This window comes from Phaethon aethereus, assembly GCF_964289735.1.
Source record: "Phaethon aethereus genome assembly, chromosome: 4".
NCBI lineage: Eukaryota > Metazoa > Chordata > Aves > Phaethontiformes > Phaethontidae > Phaethon > Phaethon aethereus.
The window spans coordinates 65,413,894-65,433,096 of record NC_138578.1 but is presented as its reverse complement, the minus strand read 5'-3'; the positions used below and the strand labels follow the sequence as shown (position 1 = coordinate 65,433,096).

Below are 19,203 nucleotides of genomic sequence, written 5' to 3'. Positions count from 1 at the left end.
AATAGGATTGAGAACAGACCAAAACATGTGTAGAAACAGAAATGATCCTGATGCCTCTTCTTTACTTGTTTGAGCACTCATTTGATATAAAGGGACCATCAGAACTCTTAGTTACGGGGGCCCAAAATCTTGGCTCCCTGCTCCCAGGAGAGCACTCTGCTCCCAGGAACTGTTTAATGCAAAATAAAACAATTCCTGCAGCAGGAAGCTGAAACTAATATACCTAGTTCCCAACAGAAACTCCTTCTCACTAGCACACTCAGTCAACTATTTTTGCTGACTCTTCTCCTGATCTCACAAATCTCAGGGGCTCAGATCCAGTTAATCTAAGCTCCTGAGAAATTAAAGTGAGTTTAAAGCTCCAGAAAACAAAGATCCAAGAACCAAACTCTCCTACCCAAAAGCCCTACCCACTAAGGTATGGCACAAGAAGCAACCACTGGAACTACTTGGGTCCTTTATAGCTCCCCGGCCAGCCCAGTGGAGTCCCTGGTTGCTCTACCAAAGTATGATGCTTAATGATCCTTAATCAATGGGATCAGGTAAGTATCTCATTTAGATGTTTGAAACTATTGCCTCTTTTAATTATATACGGAACCAAGGTGACTGCCTTGGTAGTCCTCTATAACCCTGCGGGGACAGACAGCTTCATTTTTAAATGTTGTGCCTTCCACAGTGTGCGGTCCAAAAGCTGCCCTTGCTCTCTGCCATAGCAGGGCAGTTTGGAGAAGCTAGCACGCCTAAAAGAAGGACAAGTGTGCTCATGGGTGGCCATACATTTAGGGAAGAGGGTACTTTACAGACAGCTGCTGCTTTTTATTTCTGTCTCTACTGTGTCCCAGTCCAGAGCCCTGACCCTCTTGACAGAGGAATTGGGTAGGGCTTCTGTGAACTAGGGACTGTAGAGTGCAAGTGAGAGAAATCTGCATTTCTTCCATCTTCCCCATACCAATTCTGCTTACTTTCAGTATGGTTGGGTGCCATAAACTTCAAAACCAGGAAAATCTGCATATGCACAGTAATTACATTTTCAGACTGTTTTACCAAATCAAGGATTTAACCGCACTGAAACACTTGATAAGAAACAATTCCACTCATACTTGCTATTGAACCTAAATGACTGACCAGATGGAGCAGAACATAACATAGCAGACTGTCTAATATACTTTAGCTGAGATAATACATCTCGACTGAAAAAACATAATGTTTCACTCACTGACATGGAGATTGTTATATTACAGTGTGATGGAAATAACTATTGCATGCTCTTCCATAAGTCTGTGTGCATGCCTGCGCAATTTTTCTTCTAGCCCTCTAATAACCTTCATATCTCTAATATCCCTTTAAGACAACTGTAATAAAACAAAACTGAACAATTAAAAAAAAAGCCTGTTAATCTATCATTAAGGGAATAAGTTAAACCTGTAAAATTAAGGAAATTCAAATTTAAAGCTGAAATGCACCATATGTCCTCCAGTGTACACACGAGGAGATGTGTTCAAGGATTTTTTTAAGCAGAGTGCCATGATGGTATAAGATACTGGAGAACACAGGATTCATACAGCATTGTCTTTGTCTTGGTTAACTTTGGTTTATTTAAAGCAACTATGAAGAATGTATTTGTACTCACAGAGACACCTGCCTTTTATTCTCTTTAATAATAAGAGGTATACAAGCCTAACAAGATTACAACATACCTCTAAATGTCAAAGACCTTTATTTTATAGTAAGTTACATGCGTAAGTCCATATGTGCATATTAAGTACGCTTTTTACTGCACTTGTTAGAGGAGATGATATATGACTTGGAAACCTAGAGAATGGCAGAGAAAAGCTTTTGTTTTCAATTTAACATGGGCGTAGGGAACCTGCAGGAAACTCCAGAAGATACTGTTCATACTTCCCTCCCAAAAGTGCAGCTGATTTATGTTGCATCATAAGCTTTAAGTGTATTTCATTGCTTTGCCAGGTAAAAAAAGGAAGAAAGAAGAGTCCAGCCAATTCCCTCAGGCCCAACATGGCTGTTTTCTTTCCGTTTATCTAAAGCTCCTTCTTCATAACCTTGCTCTTTCTTCCTTGCAGTAAAAACATTTGAATAGGCAGATGTGGCAGAAAATGTCAGACTGAAAAGCAGTATTTCAAGTCTGAAATGAGAATACTAAAGCATTAGAATGCCAAAACTTGAGAAGACATGACTAGGATATACCTTACACATCTAAGGGTCAATAAAGGGACCACTCCTCCTGCAAAACATTCACTGATGCTAAGGATCTTTTTGTCTTACAAATGCTTCCTCTAAAACTTAATTTTGTTTTCCTTTCCTCATTCTTAATCCTTTATTTCACAAGAAACTAAAGCACAGACCACTATCTGTATTAGTTTTTGCATGCTTTTTGTACCAGGCTTCTTCACCCAAGATTTTTTTGCTTTGTCTGTCCACGGTGGGAACTGAAGGCAGCCACTCCAGAGGTAACCATATAGCGCTGCTGTCCCCGTTTTCCCTACTGCTTTTTGTCTGCAGATCTGTGGTGCACACCTAGTTCTCCAAGAGCCAGGTAATACTTTATGTGAAGCTGAGAGAAGAAATCCAGGGGCATTTTAAAGCTGGGTCTGCCATGGGCTTCTCAAAGGCTCTGCTGCTTCCTCCAGCACGGGCAGCTGGCTGGGTGCAAGACCCGTGCCTGAGCTGCCTTCCATGCTGAGTGACTTCTCTCCTCTTCCAGTAGAAAGCCATGAAGACTTTTATCCTCAGAGCTGGAGACCAAATGCCATTTTGAAAGTGCAACAGGAATGGTTGGACAGAGTTTAAGAAATAGAAATGCTATGAATGGAAAAAGCCATTAAAGCTTAAGAGTCTGACGTAATAATAACATTTTTCTTTAGATTCTGTATTAAAGAAGAGTAAGTATGACCTGTGGGTAAGTATGAATGGCAAATGGAAGAATCACAAAAACGGGAAAAAGAAGAAAGAATATTACACAAAATTGTCAACTGAGGACTGAAACAGTTCAGCCACACTCCATGGTGACTGCTAGAAAAATAATGATGGACCAGTAAACCTCAAGATTTAGGTAATCCGTCTGATACATTTTCAGTAACTCACAGAGCAAAGTTAGAGCGCCTGGGATCAAGGCCATCAAGATGAGCAACGACAAAAAAATCCAAACTAAATATACAACGTACATTGGATCCTTCATTAGGGGAAATGCACTCTATTATAGGCTAAGTCTGGTTTTAGACTTTAGAGAAGTCAAGCACTCATTTATGAAACCACTCTTCTCCTGCCTTCCTGTTGTAGAGCAATTTATTTTCTTTGAAACCATGTGTTTCTTTCTGCTGCAGTGGCCTCACAGCGCATTTAAGTCTGTAAGTTCTCTGGGACAGGGACTCTTGATACTTGCCTCACAGAGGCTGTCAGCAGTTAGAAATGAAAGTAGTGATGTTAATAATAATTTTCTACTCAGGTGTGAAAGCTGATTTTGTTATACCTCCTGGCAGCAGCCAGCACACGCGGTAAATGAGCTGCAGGGCAGATGTGACCGTAAGTCAGCATTGTGGCCAGAGAAGCAGAATCACAGAATCGTTAAGGTTGGAAAAGACCTTCAAGATCATCAAGTCCAACCATCAACCTAAAACCACCACGCCCACTAAAACGTATCCTGAAGTGCCATGTCTACATGTTTTTTGAACACTTCCAGAGATGGCGACTCCACCACTTCCCTGGGCAGCCTGTTCCAATGCTTGACCACTCCCTCAATAAAGACATTTTTCCTAATATCTAGTCTAAACCTCCCCTGGTGCAACTTGAGGCCATTTCCTCTCGTTCTATCACTAGTTATCTGGGAGAAGAGACCAACACCCTCGTCACCACAACCCCCTTTCAGGTAGTTGTAGAGAGCGATAAGGTCTCCCCTCAGCCTCCTCTTCTCCAGACTAAACAACCCCAGTTCCCTCAGACGCTCCTTATAAGACTTGTGCTCCAGACCCCTCACCAGCTTCATTGCCCTTCTCTGGACACGCTCCAGCACCTCAGCATCCTTCTTGTAGTGAGGGGCCCAAAACTGAACACAGTAGTCGAGGTGCGGCCTCACCAGTGCCGAGTACAGGGGCACGATCACTTCCTTACTCCTGCTGGCCACACTATTTCTGATACAGGCCAGGACGCTGTTGGCCTTCTTGGCCACCTGGGCACACTGCTGGCTCATGTTCAGCCGGCTGTCAACCAGCACCCACAGGTCCCTTTTCTGCCAGGCAGCTCTCCAGCCACTCCTCCACAAGCCTGTAGCATTGCATGGGGTTGTTGTGGCCAAAGTGCAGGACCTGGCACTTGGCCTTATTAAACCTCATACAGCTGACGTCAGCCCATCGATCCAGCCTGTCCAGATCCCTCTGCAGAGCCCTCCCACCCTCCAGCAAATCAACACTCCCACCCAAGTTGGTGTCATCTGCAAACGTACTGAGGGAGCACTCGATCCCCTCATCCAGACCACCAATAAATATATTAAACAAGACCAGATAAAGATACTGAACAAGACCTGCAGAGTAGCAGGGATCCAGAACACCAGGCTGCTCATCAGACAGTTTAACTTCCCAGCCCTGGTGCACCATGTCAATGGAGAATCACGAACTGGTGACTCCAGAATTGAAATATCCTAACTATTTCTGATGCCATGTCTTGGAAAGTATTTGCTGCATGGTGTAATGAGCTGCTGGAGTAAAAGCCCATGTAACTCAGAAATTTCATGGGGTATATCAGAAGAAAAAAGAGGTCTTCAGTCTTCTTGGCAAATTACTGTGTTCTGCCTTGGTTGAGGGTTGGATCCCAGTTTCTACAAAGCCCTAAGCAGACTGTCCTCTCCTATAGTTGCTCCTCAAGTTTCATGATGAATGTGTCTCCACTATGATCTAGTTAGCATTATAAAGTTAAGTAATTCTTGGTGGCAGACCATCATTATGCTCAATGAGAACCCATTCTAAAACAAAATGGGGACCATGTGAAATAAATCAAGTCAAACTAAACTATGCTAACATTTGCTCAGTTAGCAAAGGCATCACAATCAAAAGTATAAATAAATGAGAAAGATTGAATGACAAAAATATTTTTCGTACTCTCTAACTGGAAAATATCTTGTAGGCTCAGCCCAAGTTTTTCAAGTGTGACTGCTCAAAATTAAGACCCCAGTCCACAAAAAAAGTCACTGAATCTCCAGTAACTGGAGAGGGGAGAAGAAGAAAAGGAAGAGGAGAAGAATATGACAGTATTTTTTGAAGTCAAGCCACCTGTAAGTCTAGATAGGAATTCAGGAATCCATACAGGGAAATACTAGCCCAGGCTTATAGCTGGTCTGAAGCTACTGAAGCTACTGCAGCAAAGATGTTGTGCGCAAGACTGACGGGGCAGCCATTTAAACATAAGCCTCCACCACATAGCATGAGCACAGGCTTCTAGAACAAGCCTCCTCAGCATTCTGCCAATATGCTTTCACGTCTGCCAAAATACAAGCTGCCTGCGCAATCAGAGGGCATTGCTGCCCATATGGTTTTGACAGATTAAAATATGCGAATTTTTTTCTCATTTCTTTTTCCTAGGTTTCCCACTCTTGTTGTCACACGGAGACTGATTCTAGATATTCAACCAATAATACTTTATGACGTTTAGCTCAGTCATAACTTCTGTTCCCTTTCCACTGTGCATCCTTTCTACAACTAATTCCTGAGATCATAGCACAGTGCTTCTCATGAAGAAAAGCCACCTGCCCTGTGTAACACCTGAGGCATTAGTACTGCCCAATCTGTGGGCCACTCTTTTAACAGTATCTGGAGGTATGTGACCATGAATCAGTTCTGGTAGCACGAGAATGGGCTAGAAAGAAAATAAAAAATTCGCCAATGCAGAGAGCAAAGAAACGTAAATTTATGAGACTGTAGAAAGAGTTTAAGGAAGGAGAGAGGAGATTCTTGTGGCTGAACAATAAATGAGTTGAGTCCCTCAAGAAAGGAGTAACACAGATGAGATCCATAAGCAAAAAGGAGTAAGAAAAGGAGCAGAGAATGCTAGAAATAATACAGATTTTATCAATGACTTCATGGGATCGGGGCTTCCCTTTCTCTGCTGTCCCCTAGCTCTTTTTTTTTTTTGCACAGGGAATAAACTGGCATGATTCAATACATATTTTTAAAGTAAAGGTGCTGATACACTTTGGATAAAGGAGTTCATAGGATTTCATCTACCCCTCCTGCAGCTCTTACACAGGTGACTGGATTTTAAGTTTTTGCCATGTTATGTTTATTGATATTTATTTTTTAGTTCTGATTTACTTATGCTTATTAATAAATAATTTAATTAATGAAGTTAATTATCATGACAATGCTCACTTTAGAAAGAAAATAAATTCAACCTTGGCTTTGAAACATCTAAAATTTTTAACATAGGAAGTTATGATACAGCATATCTGGAGCTTTTAAAGTTTCTTTTCTTTCCTTTTTCCTTTTCTCTTGATTAGCTACTTGCCAAATATTTGTTTGTTTTAAACTAAATCAAATTTTCTACCTCCTCAGCAGGATTCACGTTTATTTATACCAGTAAGGTACAGTAATGGAGAAATAACAAGAACACCTATGACAGAGGTCTACTTGAATCTCTAATTTGTGCTAAATCTAAGAGAGAACAGCCAGTGTAAGTTACGATTGATGGAAGGTAGCGTTCATCTCTAAGCAGATGGAAGCCAGATATTTTAAAATTAACTGCAACAATTGACTTAAATATAGCCCTGTCTGAAGCCAAGCAAAATCGTTCCATTGCCTTCACTGAGTTTCAGATCAGCACAGCAAAGCATGTTATAGCTCTAAATCTTACGCTTTACAAAATACACTTATCACCCACACTTTGTCGATAGGGCACCTGAAGCAGAGAAAAATGAAATGATTTGATGAAGCTCACTAAGAACAACAGCAGCAGAGACAAAAACCAGAAAATAAAGGTGTCTGTTTCCTCCCAGAACTTCTTGTTGCTGAAGACTACACCAGCCTCTGTCAATCTCTACACACTCCCGGTTCTGTAGGTGTAAGTATTAGGAGAAGTGCTAACAAGTGTGTGACAAGTCACCTTTTACTACTAAGTCCACTAAAGGTACTGGAAAAAAGACCCATTCATTTTGGTGAGCCCTGGACAGAGAACTAAGGGAAAATATGGAAATGAAGATAAAGTGTCCCAGTCTGCACCAGTTCATGCAAGAGTCACAACACAGCCAGAACAGCAGTGAAGGTACAACTGAAGAGAAAGAGCAGGACACAGAAAACCAAGCGGAAAATGTTAAGGTAAGCCACCAAATGGGCTTAGCAACTACAACAGGAATCCAGATTTACAGCAGCTCCCAATTTAATTTATCAAAACCATCAAGCGATTGCCAATGGGGAACTAAAAAGGGGCAAAAGCCACCTGTCCATTTAATAGCCATTCTTCTGTCCTACTGCTATAACAGCCAAGAGAGTTGCTCATCCCCACATGGCTATTTCCTTTGCCTCAGGTATTTCAGTTGTTTCACACAGAACATTGACGAACAAAATAATTAAATAATACATACTCATTATGAAAGGGCCAGTGTTAAGTGACATTTTTAAATTGCATCATGTCTTCAGACTATTTATTTTGTTAAAAATAACTTAAAAATTAACCAAGTCATAGACAGGAAAAAAAAAATTAAACTCATGGATTTGGATCTCAGTTTTTGATTCTGTTTATCTGCACCCTCTGTGTAGACAATTACAGCTACTATGAAAGTCCAGAGACCAGTGTGCAAGCTGACTCCTTATTTTGTTTATGTAAAAAACCAGAAATATAGAAAACAGACATTGATTACTGGCACTCTGGTAGGTTATATATAGCATAAAATGCAGGTTCACTGATAGATCTGTATAGGAAATAGACTAGTTCACTTTTAACTGGCTGTTGTCCAGGATTAAACTTTTTTCTAGTAAGCCTTTTGTATCCGTTGACTGTGAAAAGCTTGGAGAGTTGCAATTTATAGAACCTGAAAAAATTAGTATTGTAACATCAAAACACAAATTGTTACGAAAGCACATATTTGCCTACAATTCAAAATACTAAGAAATACGCGTAAGCAGATTTTTTTTTCTTTTATAAAAAAGAAAGAAAATAAAGTCTGAGTTCTAGCTTTAGAAATCTATGAAAAGAAACAGAAGTCTATTTCAAAATGAAAGTTATCTTCACAGTGCTTACAATTGCTTTCTGCCTCTGTCTCTCCCTTTGTTTGGCCCTTTCAGATTCCCGTTTTTCATACTCTTTGCGGTATTCTTCCCTCTTCAGCCTTTCATGCTGATATTCCTCATAGCTGTCATATCTAGGAAACATAACTTAGTCATTAAATCAAACACCTGCATTTGTGAATGTAAAATTAGTAATACAATTTCTGGAATGGAATGCTTCATTATCTCTTGAGAACCAGCTGCAAAGCAAACCAAATGCAGGCAAAATGCACTACCTGGGTCTGCGACTGTACGGTGATCTGGATCGCGATCTTGCGTGTAAGGGAGAACTTCTGTGTGCTCGGTGTCTACAGTGGCTGGACTCATAGCAACAAGATCTGCAAGAAGAAACATGTTCACTTCTGTCATTCAGTTTGAATCTATTGAAACCAATTTCTACCTCTTCCCCGAACTTACAACTTCTTCTAAGCTACCAGTGAGATTTTCCAGTGACAGTTTGTGATCTCCTAGTCAACTAAAGCCCCCCCTCCCCCCCCTTCTGTAATGTTCCTTATTGAGGCTAACACAGAGCACAGAGTTAGCCACTGACAACTTCATCTGATAGGGACTGCACCTAGGTTGGCATCGGGCAGCTCACAGATAATGGGAAAGGTTAGTTGTGTACACCTCTCACCAACTGCTCTGCCGCTGACCTGGCTTGGCTCCACTCAGAAAGCGTAAACTTGGCAAATTTAAAGGATAAGGGTAACAAGTGTTTCTGTAGCAAACCCATAACCTTCAGAGTTAATCAGCTCAGGAGCAATAAAACGAGGTGCACTGGATTAAGTTATTTCTTGTTCTTTTCATTCTTTCCTTTAAGTTGCTTTATGTTTTTGCTGTTTTCTTTCTTATTAAGTACAACGATGATACATGAATTTGCTGTACCGTACCTTGAAGAGGATCTACTACAGGGCGACCTTGATCTCGACCGGGAATATGGAGAACGGGAACAAGACCTGTGTTGAGGAAAGGACCTTGATCTAGAGCGTGTCCTTTGGGATCTTTGAGAAAATAAGGATTTGGGTGGAGACACTGAATCTCTGCATGGAGAGTTAAAAGAAGAGCAAGAAGGCGATACATCAAATAATGAATAGGCTTGTGTCCCATCCCAAGGGTAGCATAGTTTATCACTTTCATCTTCACTGTCATCAAAGAGACCATCCATTGCTAGTCCTGAATTTATAAACATAGGTAGTTTGGAGAATTGTTCATTACTATAATCACTGTCCCTTAGTTCTCTGGTCTTATCTGCTTCTTCATCAAAAACAGCTTGGCTGGGGTGACCAAAATGCTTATTCAGTTCAGCCCGAATTTCCTGGTCTTGGAGCTGTTTTCTGTTATTACCGTGGGATCCCTGTGTACTTGTCTGTAAAGTCTCTTTCTTGAAATACTGGTCTTGTTCTAAAGAAGAACAAATCTCACACTGCCACCCAGGTGAAGAATCCTTAAATTCTAGTTGTCTGGAGTCCTGAAGTTCCTGGGATATTTTAATGTGTATTTCCGATTTTGAATTCACAGATTGACAATAGTCATGGTCACCAAACAGCCGCAAACTGGGCCGTTTTGTCTTTCTCTCCTCATGTCCACTGGACAGTACTGTAGTCTTGCTAAGCTGTGCGTACAGCTCAGACTGTTCTGGACCCTTCGTGGTTGGGTTATTTCCTTGAGAACTGGAAGACTCACTATAGCGGGGCTTTTTTGAAGGTGGTACAACAGTCTTGCATGATGACTTCGGCTTAGGTGAAGTCCTAAAAGGATTATCCTGGTTGGCTTTATGAGGAGGGGTCGTAGGTGGAGTTAGGCCTAAGGGAAAAGCAAGGAGGAACAGGGTATTTTTAAGCACACATACAATGTTTATAAAGGCGGCACATGTGCTTCTTTAAAACAGATACAAAGCAAGACCCATTCTATGTCACTTTAACACTACTAATACTGGGAATAGGAGTATTTAGGGTGTGAGACACCAAAGGTCTGGTAACAACAATAGCACCAGTACTAATGCATTGCTATTAATCTTCAGCATCATTTCTGCCCCCCGCTTCCTCCATGACATCCACCTCTCTCTCTCTGTAGATTTTGATAGAAAAGAGCAAGGGATAAAAAACAAGGCTTTTTAGTTAAAAATCAAAAATATTTTGATATAAAAATTGAAAGTCAGAAAACTGGTACTGTCAAAAACATAAAGAAATTAGCAGACAAAAACCTGAATAAAATCAAGCCCAAGAAACATAAGCAACATAAGTGCTACCAAAGGAACCTTGGTAGGATGTAGAACTTAAATGCAAGGAGGTACAGCAACTCTACAACTCAACTGCAATGACTCTTTGTCTCCACAGTTCATTAACTTAGTAAACCATTGCTAATGTATGTATAATACATTCTTGTAGGCATAACTAATACATTTTGCCTGAAATGTGGTTCTGCAGCTGAAACCCAAGTGAACAATAGGACAACTGCAACAGTAATGAACCACTGCATTTAGAACTAAATGTTATTGCAAGTCATGAAGTAGGGAGTCAGAATGAAACACAAAAGTATTCAAAGACTAAAGATACCACTATCAGGATTGTTCACGTAATTGTAACAGAATATATAATTTCAGTGAGACAAAATGGCAGGAAGGACTACAGCCCATTCCAGTAAATCCTGGGAGCTGAAGCAACATCTTCCAATTATTTTTATCACATTTTTATATAAATATTATATATTCGTATATAAAATATGTAATATTTTCTGTAGAAATCATAGAATTTCTTCAGACTTTACAAAGGAATAACCCAGGACACCAGGGCAGAGTAACAGCAAACTGCAGCCACTGTTCAGGAAATAACTGCTCTACAGGAAGGTACTTAGTATGTTATGTTTGAAAAAAATTGCTTCCGTCCAATTGACCCTAATGTAATTTAGCAGTATATATGCTTAAAATTAAACAAATTAGACTGAGATTAGTGAGTTCTCCTATATAATCCAGACCGTCCTTACACACTTCAGAGGCTGATGCTGCCCAAGATTTCTTCTTCTAGCCCAAGCAATAGGCTTTCCATTACTTCTTTAGCATGAGTGAAAAGAGAAGGCAGACACACTTACAGGAAATGTGTATTTCAAACGTGGCTACAGAGTTCTGTTTTGTATTTTTAACCATGCAACTGAGCTCAGCAGATCAATGCAAATGGAACATATTTTATAGTGTTTCGCTGTAAAGAAGGAAAAGCGTCCATCAATGCATAGTGCTCCCTAAGGAGCATAAATGGAGACTGGGAGTCCCATTGCATTAGCTGCAATGAATTTGCTCCAGAAAAAAAGACGACAGGAATATCAAGGCATGAATACTTGATGAGAGAGAGATGCTTGATTTTGTCTGAATGTTTGGAAAAAATTAGGGGTTATAAACTGTGCATGGCTATGTGAAGACTTTGCCTAATGCCACAAAAGTCAGGGAAACAGGCAAATTTAATGATACCTAAAACTCTAGTTACTTCAAAATAGAATTTAATAGCGAAAAAGTTTTGTGCAAAGTCATCACTGTTAAACTATTTCCTTTAATTTCAGTCCTGAAGTTTTTCTTCCTTCCCAAAAATTCACTTGAGTCAGCAGTATGTATTTCACACCATATCCACTCCTCACTAACAAATATTTTTGACTACCAAATGAATTTTTGGTAAAATGAAGAAAACAGTCCTCTTCAAAATTCTGCAGTCATAATTTCCAGGTTAAAACTTCAGGCTCAGATTCAACGAAGATTTGAGCAAGCGAAGACTGTTTTCTACATAAAAAAATTCATAACTGTCACTTTTACTCATGAAATTATACAGCCTATGAGAAGCTCTGGGGTCAGTTACTTTTTGGATGTAGTTTTAAAGAAAGAGTGAAGCAAAAACACAACGACTCCACAATGAACATGCATATTTAAGAATTTCAGGCAAAGAAACCCTAGGGATAAACCAATATTAAAAATAAAATATTGTTTCCATTTCCACTTCTTTAACGCCTAGCCATCGCAGGAAGCAAGCTAAACACACAGCACAACTATTTCCAGAAGCCTGACAAGGAGTCCAATGATCTCTAGAGGAGGGGAAAAAAACCCTACTAAAAAAACCTTCACAAAAGTACAGACTGTGCTAAATTTACTGGCACTTCTTTTGCTGGCAGAACTGTGCTGGGGACAGCCTAAGAAAGGGCTTCCTCGTGGCATTTTGGCTTTTTTCCTGGTTTTCAGCAGAAGCAGGAAGTGCACAGGCAAGGAGAAACAGCTAAGAGTTGGAAAATGTTCATTCAACTTTTGAACAAACCTCCATCGGGGGACAGAGGAGGGAGTGAAGTTTTGAATTCATGTCACTGCTACGGAGTCCACCTTCAGCGTGTCTCATGACCAATCTCCAAACCGTGAACTTTAAGAAAACCAGTTGGCTGCACACTTGTTCATCTTCACGCTAATCCCCAGTAATCTTCACCAAGAGCCGTCATCCCACATCAACGGCGTTACAATATTCTATAACCCTTGGATTATTTCATACGCGCCGATTTCTCCGCCAACATGTACATTTTAGCGTTGACAGTACAAGGTATATTCTGTGCTCTCTCTTGAACTTAGCAGGTTTTGACAGATTTATGGAAGGACAGATGGCCATTACGGGCTGAAGGCTGACAAGAGGCAGTTCAGAGCATTGTTAACACACTTGCACAAACTCTCAGCAGTGCAGCGCTGTGCAGAATGTAATTCAGACTATAGCTTTTTTATTGCTGCCTATTTTCTTTTGTCAAAAGAGCCTGCTGTGCACAGCAACAAATGGCTGCCATTACCCAGAATGTAATGGGTGTCAGACAAATCACGTAACACAAACAATCAAGAGTATGTAGGTCATATTTCAACAGAGCACAACCTTAGCAATATTTATGATTACTGCATTGAAATGTGCTCTATAATAAACAAGTACCTCTACATCACTCACACTTATGTACTTCTGCACAGCAAATCTGTTAGAAGTGGTACATACTCTACAATCATCCCCTTTAAACAGTCTTTTTTCTTTTTAAAGTAAAAGGCAAGTATTTTTTCATGACATGCTATAAAGCCATTTTCTTTCTAGGGACTTTTCTTTAATTGAATAGCTTTGGTAAATGGTATGTTTGCACTTTGCCTTGCTCTGTCTATGTACTACGAGCTCACTCGGTGATCTTGTGCTTGAAAAAAGCGTAGATCAATTTGCCAGCACTGCTGCCAAAGCAGCACTGTCCTCCCCGTGTCTGTGCAACAAAAGGTGTTTGCACGTGTGCCGACTGCCACCTTGGCCAAGCGACTTCTTTCAAGAAAGTCTCTGGGAGAGTGAAAATACTTTTGATACATTCCAAAACTCCACTGAAAAAAACCCCTTAGTAACTCATTTAGCCCAGCTAGGCTGATAAGCAGAAATTAGGGGAGTGCCTTTGCATAAAATGTGACCATCTTCACTTTTTAGGACTGATTTGCAATGCTGTTTTACACAGACACTGATCTTTCTAAAACTCTACTGTAACTGTTAGCATTTAAATGTTTGATGACGTTTGTTGTGCTTTGAGGGCGCTGAGAATTACTGTCTTTTGGGGAATGCAGCCCTGGAACCTTTCTACACATGCACTGGGCTTTTGAGAGGCATCGAAAATGAATTCTTTTATACCTTTTAAGTTTGAAAACAGATTGTCAAGGGGAACATTATTTAAGGCCACTTAAAACACTGAACACAAGAAAACAGCCCAATTCAGTAAAAGAATCAGAAGAGCTTTTGTGTGGTACAAGATTGCAGAAGCCAGGAAAATATAATAAAATTAAATAGCCATCATATAATAAAAAGCTACATGCTTGTTGAGTATTCAGTCTAATCCTGTTGTCAGTGCTGCAGAGAATAAAAACAGATGCCTGAAAATATCAGATAATTTACTAGATTTTATTCCCTCTAGACAACTCTCTACATCTCACATCTCTTTTTATCAGAAATCATTCTGAGGTCAAACAAATTCTTATATGATAGATTTTAAGTGTTTGTTCTGACAACTAAGAGGTAACACAGATCTAAAGGTGGGCAAATAGCAGGATGTAAGTATCCTCAAGGATGCTCATGAATTCCAAGTCACTCTTCAAGCTGACTGTGTTCATACCGCCTTTTCTGTCATGTTTTCGGAGAAATCAAATTTTGTACCCAAGAAAGACCGGTGAGGGGTTTTATACTTAGGCAAATTACAGGGATCTGTGTGCAAATGAGAGACTCTTCACCAGTTACTGATTGAGTCTTAAGCGTGTAAACTCACTTCACGCACTTACATGATGGGTTTGAGTATTTAGGAGTGAAGGTTTAAAAAAAACACTGAGAGAACGGAGCGCACTGAATTTCAAACATTTAGGAGCCATGCCATCTAACTTCTGGCATTTAGAAGTTCAGCAGAAAGTCTAAGACAGTCATTGAGGAGCCCTCGATCACCAAGAGAAACACAGCCACCTCCAGAGGGTGAGTCAGCCTCCTAGTCCCTGTGCCTGCAGGTGCTCCCTCAACCTGACTGTTAACAGAGGAACGAGGTCTTCCAGTGACACAGAAACGTCCCACGTTCCTGGAAGACATTAGAGAGGTTAAAGCCCACGGCCTCTTAGCATGGCGTTGGCAATGCAGCTAGCTGTGGAAACAAAGGGAGAAGGAACTCTTGTGAGCCTCTTATTCAGAATGGGACTCGCCTTTACACAGAAATGTCATGCACTACATTATCATCACCTAGGACTCCCTCCATATCGTGATGTTCTGATCTTAGAACATCTTCCTTAGACCAGCACTAGAAATCAGCTGCAGGAGTTGGGATTTTAGACAGCAATGGACTTATTCCTCTATCACAGGCCGCTTATTTAAAGTGCATTCAAAAAATTCTTATGTGTGGCTTGAAAACACTTTAAAAAATATTTATTCCCTGTAATTTGACAAATCAATGTTTTGACAGTTTTAGGGAGGACAAAGTTACATTCACAACTACTAACAAATCTGTTGTAAATCAAGATATAGCATCAGCAAGAGAACAGTTTCAGTTTGACTTTAGATACATGAATCCAAAACATGTGTGTGACGAAGATTGATGGCTCATGTGGGAAATGCTTTTATTTATTTATTTTTCTACTCTATAGTTAATTCATCAGTGAGGGAACCAATGTTGTTTTCAGCAGAGAGATCAAGGGAGCTGCTATTTATATTAAAATACTTTGTGCTTCGATAGTGCGAGCAGCACTGCTAATGGTCTTTTCAATTCAGCAGCGAGATCAAGGCAACTCCTATTTAAATCATAATAAATAGTGCTTGTACAGTGCAAGCTGCCCTGTATAAGGACAATGAGCAATGCGGTTATCTGGGTATAATTTGGAGTTGCCAGGGTCCCACTAAAGAACTCCAAGGTATTATTAATCACTACTGCCACTATTTTTTTCCTTTTTTTTTTTTTTGATTGTTTTTTTTACTGAAGTGGGTCCCAATTCTGCCATGATTTATTCACATACGCTGTAAGTTCTTCAGTACTCGAGGTTGTTTCTGTTATGTACTTGTCTGCTTCCAGCACAAGCAGACTCATGACACAAGACACCACTGCAATACAAATTACTTCAAAAGTAAGACATGCATAATCACTCATCTTTTTATAGATTTATATACATCCATGAATATAAAAATAAAATCTATGTGTATGTGAAGGCAGAGATTAATACAGCTACCAAGTGATGAAATACAATCTTCTGAAGTCTCCTCACCAGGCCTTGTGAAGACTAGAGCAAGTGCAACATGAATTCCAAGAGCCACCATCATGTTCACTGGTTGGTAACACTGCCCCAACTCCCTGGACACACACGCTTCACCAACTCTTATTTTTCCTGAATATCATCAGTTTATTATCTAGCTAGATTCTGTTTACTTCCAGAGGGGAAAAAAAAAATCATGCTTTCATATTACAACATTCCTGTTCATATATTTGTCCAGTTGTGCTGTTTCACAGTTTCTGATGCATTTTTAATGCACTAGTTCTGGTTATATCATCAAACACAACTACAGAGCTGTTCTGTTTCCTCCTCTCTGCACAGCTGATGGAGCAGAATGAATTTGGTAATACCAAGACCATTCGTGTTGCCATTATGGAGGCAATACTAGAGGACTATCCAGGGGTCGGACTGACTCACAGTTTCTGTCTAGTCAGCTGATGGGAAGAGCAGGCTGCTGACTTTTGGTCTGGGAGAAAACGCTGCTCCCATCAGTGATTTCAATGGCTGCTTGTACCACTCTGCTGTAGTCATCTCATCCGCCCTTCCCGTTGGCAGCACTAAGCACTGACCTACCAGTGTGCTTACAAATGGGCATCCTCGTGCAGATTTGCTCTCCAGCAATGATAAAAAAGGCCTCTCCATGCTTCAGGCCTACTGGCACCGAAGGGGATCATCCTGCTGCATACAGTGAATTTTGCCATGTTTGTGACGGTTTTGCAAAAAGAAGGTGCATTGGAAGGATGCTTCCTTTTGTCACAAGAGGAATGACTAAGACTGCAGGTTTTCAGGACACGGGAGAGGAAAGTGTGCATGTTTTAATGCTGAACTAATGAAGAAGTTTCTGAAAAAGTGAAATGATGGTTGTAGGAAGGTGAAAGCTCAAAGTACATGCACAAACCTACTGCTTGGGCCCGCTCTTGTGTGAAGCTGCCACTGAATTTAGGGGCACCAAGCTGATTTCTGGTACCTAAAGACATATTTTTCAATGCCCCCCAAAATGCTAGAGATCACATAATTTACAATCCACTGTTACCCTAAGAGAAACACATGCTAAGTTTCAATATTACACATCAGAGAAAGAATGTGGGATCGAGTGCACCCTCAGCAAGTTTGCAGATGACACCCAGTTGAGTGGTGCAGTTGACACTCCTGAGGGATGGGATGCCATCCAGAGGGACCTGGACAAGCTCAAGGACTGGGCCCGTGTGAACCTCGTGAAGTTCAACAAAGCCAAGTGCAGAGTCCTGCACCTGGGTCAGGGCCACCCCCTGTATCAGTACAGGCTGAGGGATGAAGGGATGGAAAGCAGCCCTGCTGAGAAGGACCTGGGGGTACTGGTGGATGAAAAGCTGGACATGAGCTGGCAATGTGCGCTCACAGCCCAGAAGGCCAACCGTATCCTGGGCTGCATCCAAAGCAGTGTGGCCAGCAGGTTGACAGAGGGGATTCTGCCCCTCTGTTCTGGTGAGACCCCACCTGCAGTGATGCATCCAGCTCTGGAGCCCTCAGCACAGGAAAGACATGGACCTGTTGGAGCGGGTCCAGAGGAGGCCACAAAAATGATCAGAGGGATGGAACACCTCTCCTGTGAGGACAGGCTGAGAGAGTTGGGGTTGTTCAGTCTGGAGAAGAGAAGACTCTGGGGAGACCTTATTGCAGCCTTCCAGTACTTAAAGGAGGGTTATGAGAAAGATGGGAACAGACTTTTTAGCAGGGCCTGTTGCGATAGGACAAGGGGTAATGGTTTTAAACTAAAAGAGGGCAGATTTTGACTAGATATAAGGAAGAAACTTTTTTACAATGAGGGTGGTGAAACCCTGGCACAGGTTGCCTAGAGAGGTGGTAGATGCTCCATCCCTGGAAACATTGAAGGTCAGGTTGGATGGAGCTCTGAGCACCCTGACCTAGCTGAAGATGTCCCTGCTCATTGCAGGGGGGGTTGGACTAGATGATCTTCAAAGGTGCCTTCTGATGTAAACTATTCTGTGATTCTATGATTCTATAAAACAGTCTTGGCAATAACTCAGGTGGAGCTCAAGGTGTGCTCTTGTGCTCAGTTCTGGACACTTCATAAAACGGAGGCAAAACAGAGTTCGGAGGAAAGCAATAAAACAGATTTGAGTCTGAAGGAATCGACTTCAGCAGAAAGAAGAGCAGATGAATTAAATGAGTGCAATGGGTGATGCATGAACTAAACCAGCACACAATAAAAAAATCTACAAATCTTCAAAGGTACAAACACCAGGGATCTGAAAGGAGGAGGAGCATAAAGGGAGGTTGTATGAAGTGTGCTAACAGAAGAAATAAAGAGCAAGCAACAATATAAAATGAATACCAATTTAAAAAATTACCTCCAAGCTATGGAATAGTTTTTCAGTGGTAGAGGAGAAAGCTGTTATTTGTGACATATTAATCTAAAATTGACAAAGGACTGAAACATGCAGTCACGTACAGCCCTAGACCGGCCTGGAGACAGACTGGATGACATAACTTTTCCATCTGTAACATCTATTACACTGTGCTGTGGGGTTTGTCTTTGAAAGATGGTGCTCAGCAGTACACAAATCTATGGGGAAATGGGGAAGTATAACAGATAAATGGTTTCATTCATATTTTCCCAGAAATTATGATCTCTTGTGTAGGTTTGGAGCCATATTTTCAAATGTATTCCTTCTCAGGTAACTGGATAAAAAGTCAATGCTAAACTGCACTCAAGTTAATCTACTGGAGACCTCTGTGAGATCTCGGTGCACATGTGGTATATTAAAATGAACAAACACACACAAGCCATGCTTAAAGGAAGAGCCAGCACTCCCCATTTCTCACCTGCAGTTCCAGAGAGTTCCACACTTAAGGTTTGTTCAATAGTCTTGTTCTCAAATGGGGAACCCTTGGGATCACTGGAAGACAGGGCACATTTATAAAAACAAGCTGAAATGGAGTTGCTGTAGCCAAAATCTATTGAACCCCCCTCCCTTTTATAAATGTTTGCACTTTTTAGTACTTACTTTGGTGACTCGGGCGTCAATGGAAGTGATAAACTTGTTGGTTTGGCTAAAGGGAAAGAGAAAACGATTATGGAATATTTAAACGCTCCACAATATATATTAAAAAGATTTCTTTTTATTTTGGTGCTGGAATCCCACGTTAGTCAGTTAGGGCTGAGCTCTGATACTTCAGTAG

General features: G+C 40.8%; 1 protein-coding gene across 3 annotated transcripts in view; it reads right to left on the bottom strand.

Annotated features, from left to right (window-relative positions):
* PPARGC1A (PPARG coactivator 1 alpha) overlaps positions 1-19,203 on the bottom strand; it is a gene marked incomplete at both ends in the record, with an annotated part of 170,139 nt that overhangs the window by 5,373 nt on the left and 145,563 nt on the right. For all 3 annotated transcript variants that reach the window (XM_081999240.1, XM_081999241.1, XM_081999242.1), the window contains 5 exons: positions 8,239-8,359; positions 8,501-8,602; positions 9,155-10,067; positions 18,847-18,920; positions 19,029-19,074. In XM_081999240.1, the coding sequence (XP_081855366.1) occupies positions 8,239-8,359; positions 8,501-8,602; positions 9,155-10,067; positions 18,847-18,920; positions 19,029-19,074 (1,256 nt within the window). The remainder of the gene's footprint in view (positions 1-8,238; positions 8,360-8,500; positions 8,603-9,154; positions 10,068-18,846; positions 18,921-19,028; positions 19,075-19,203) is intronic.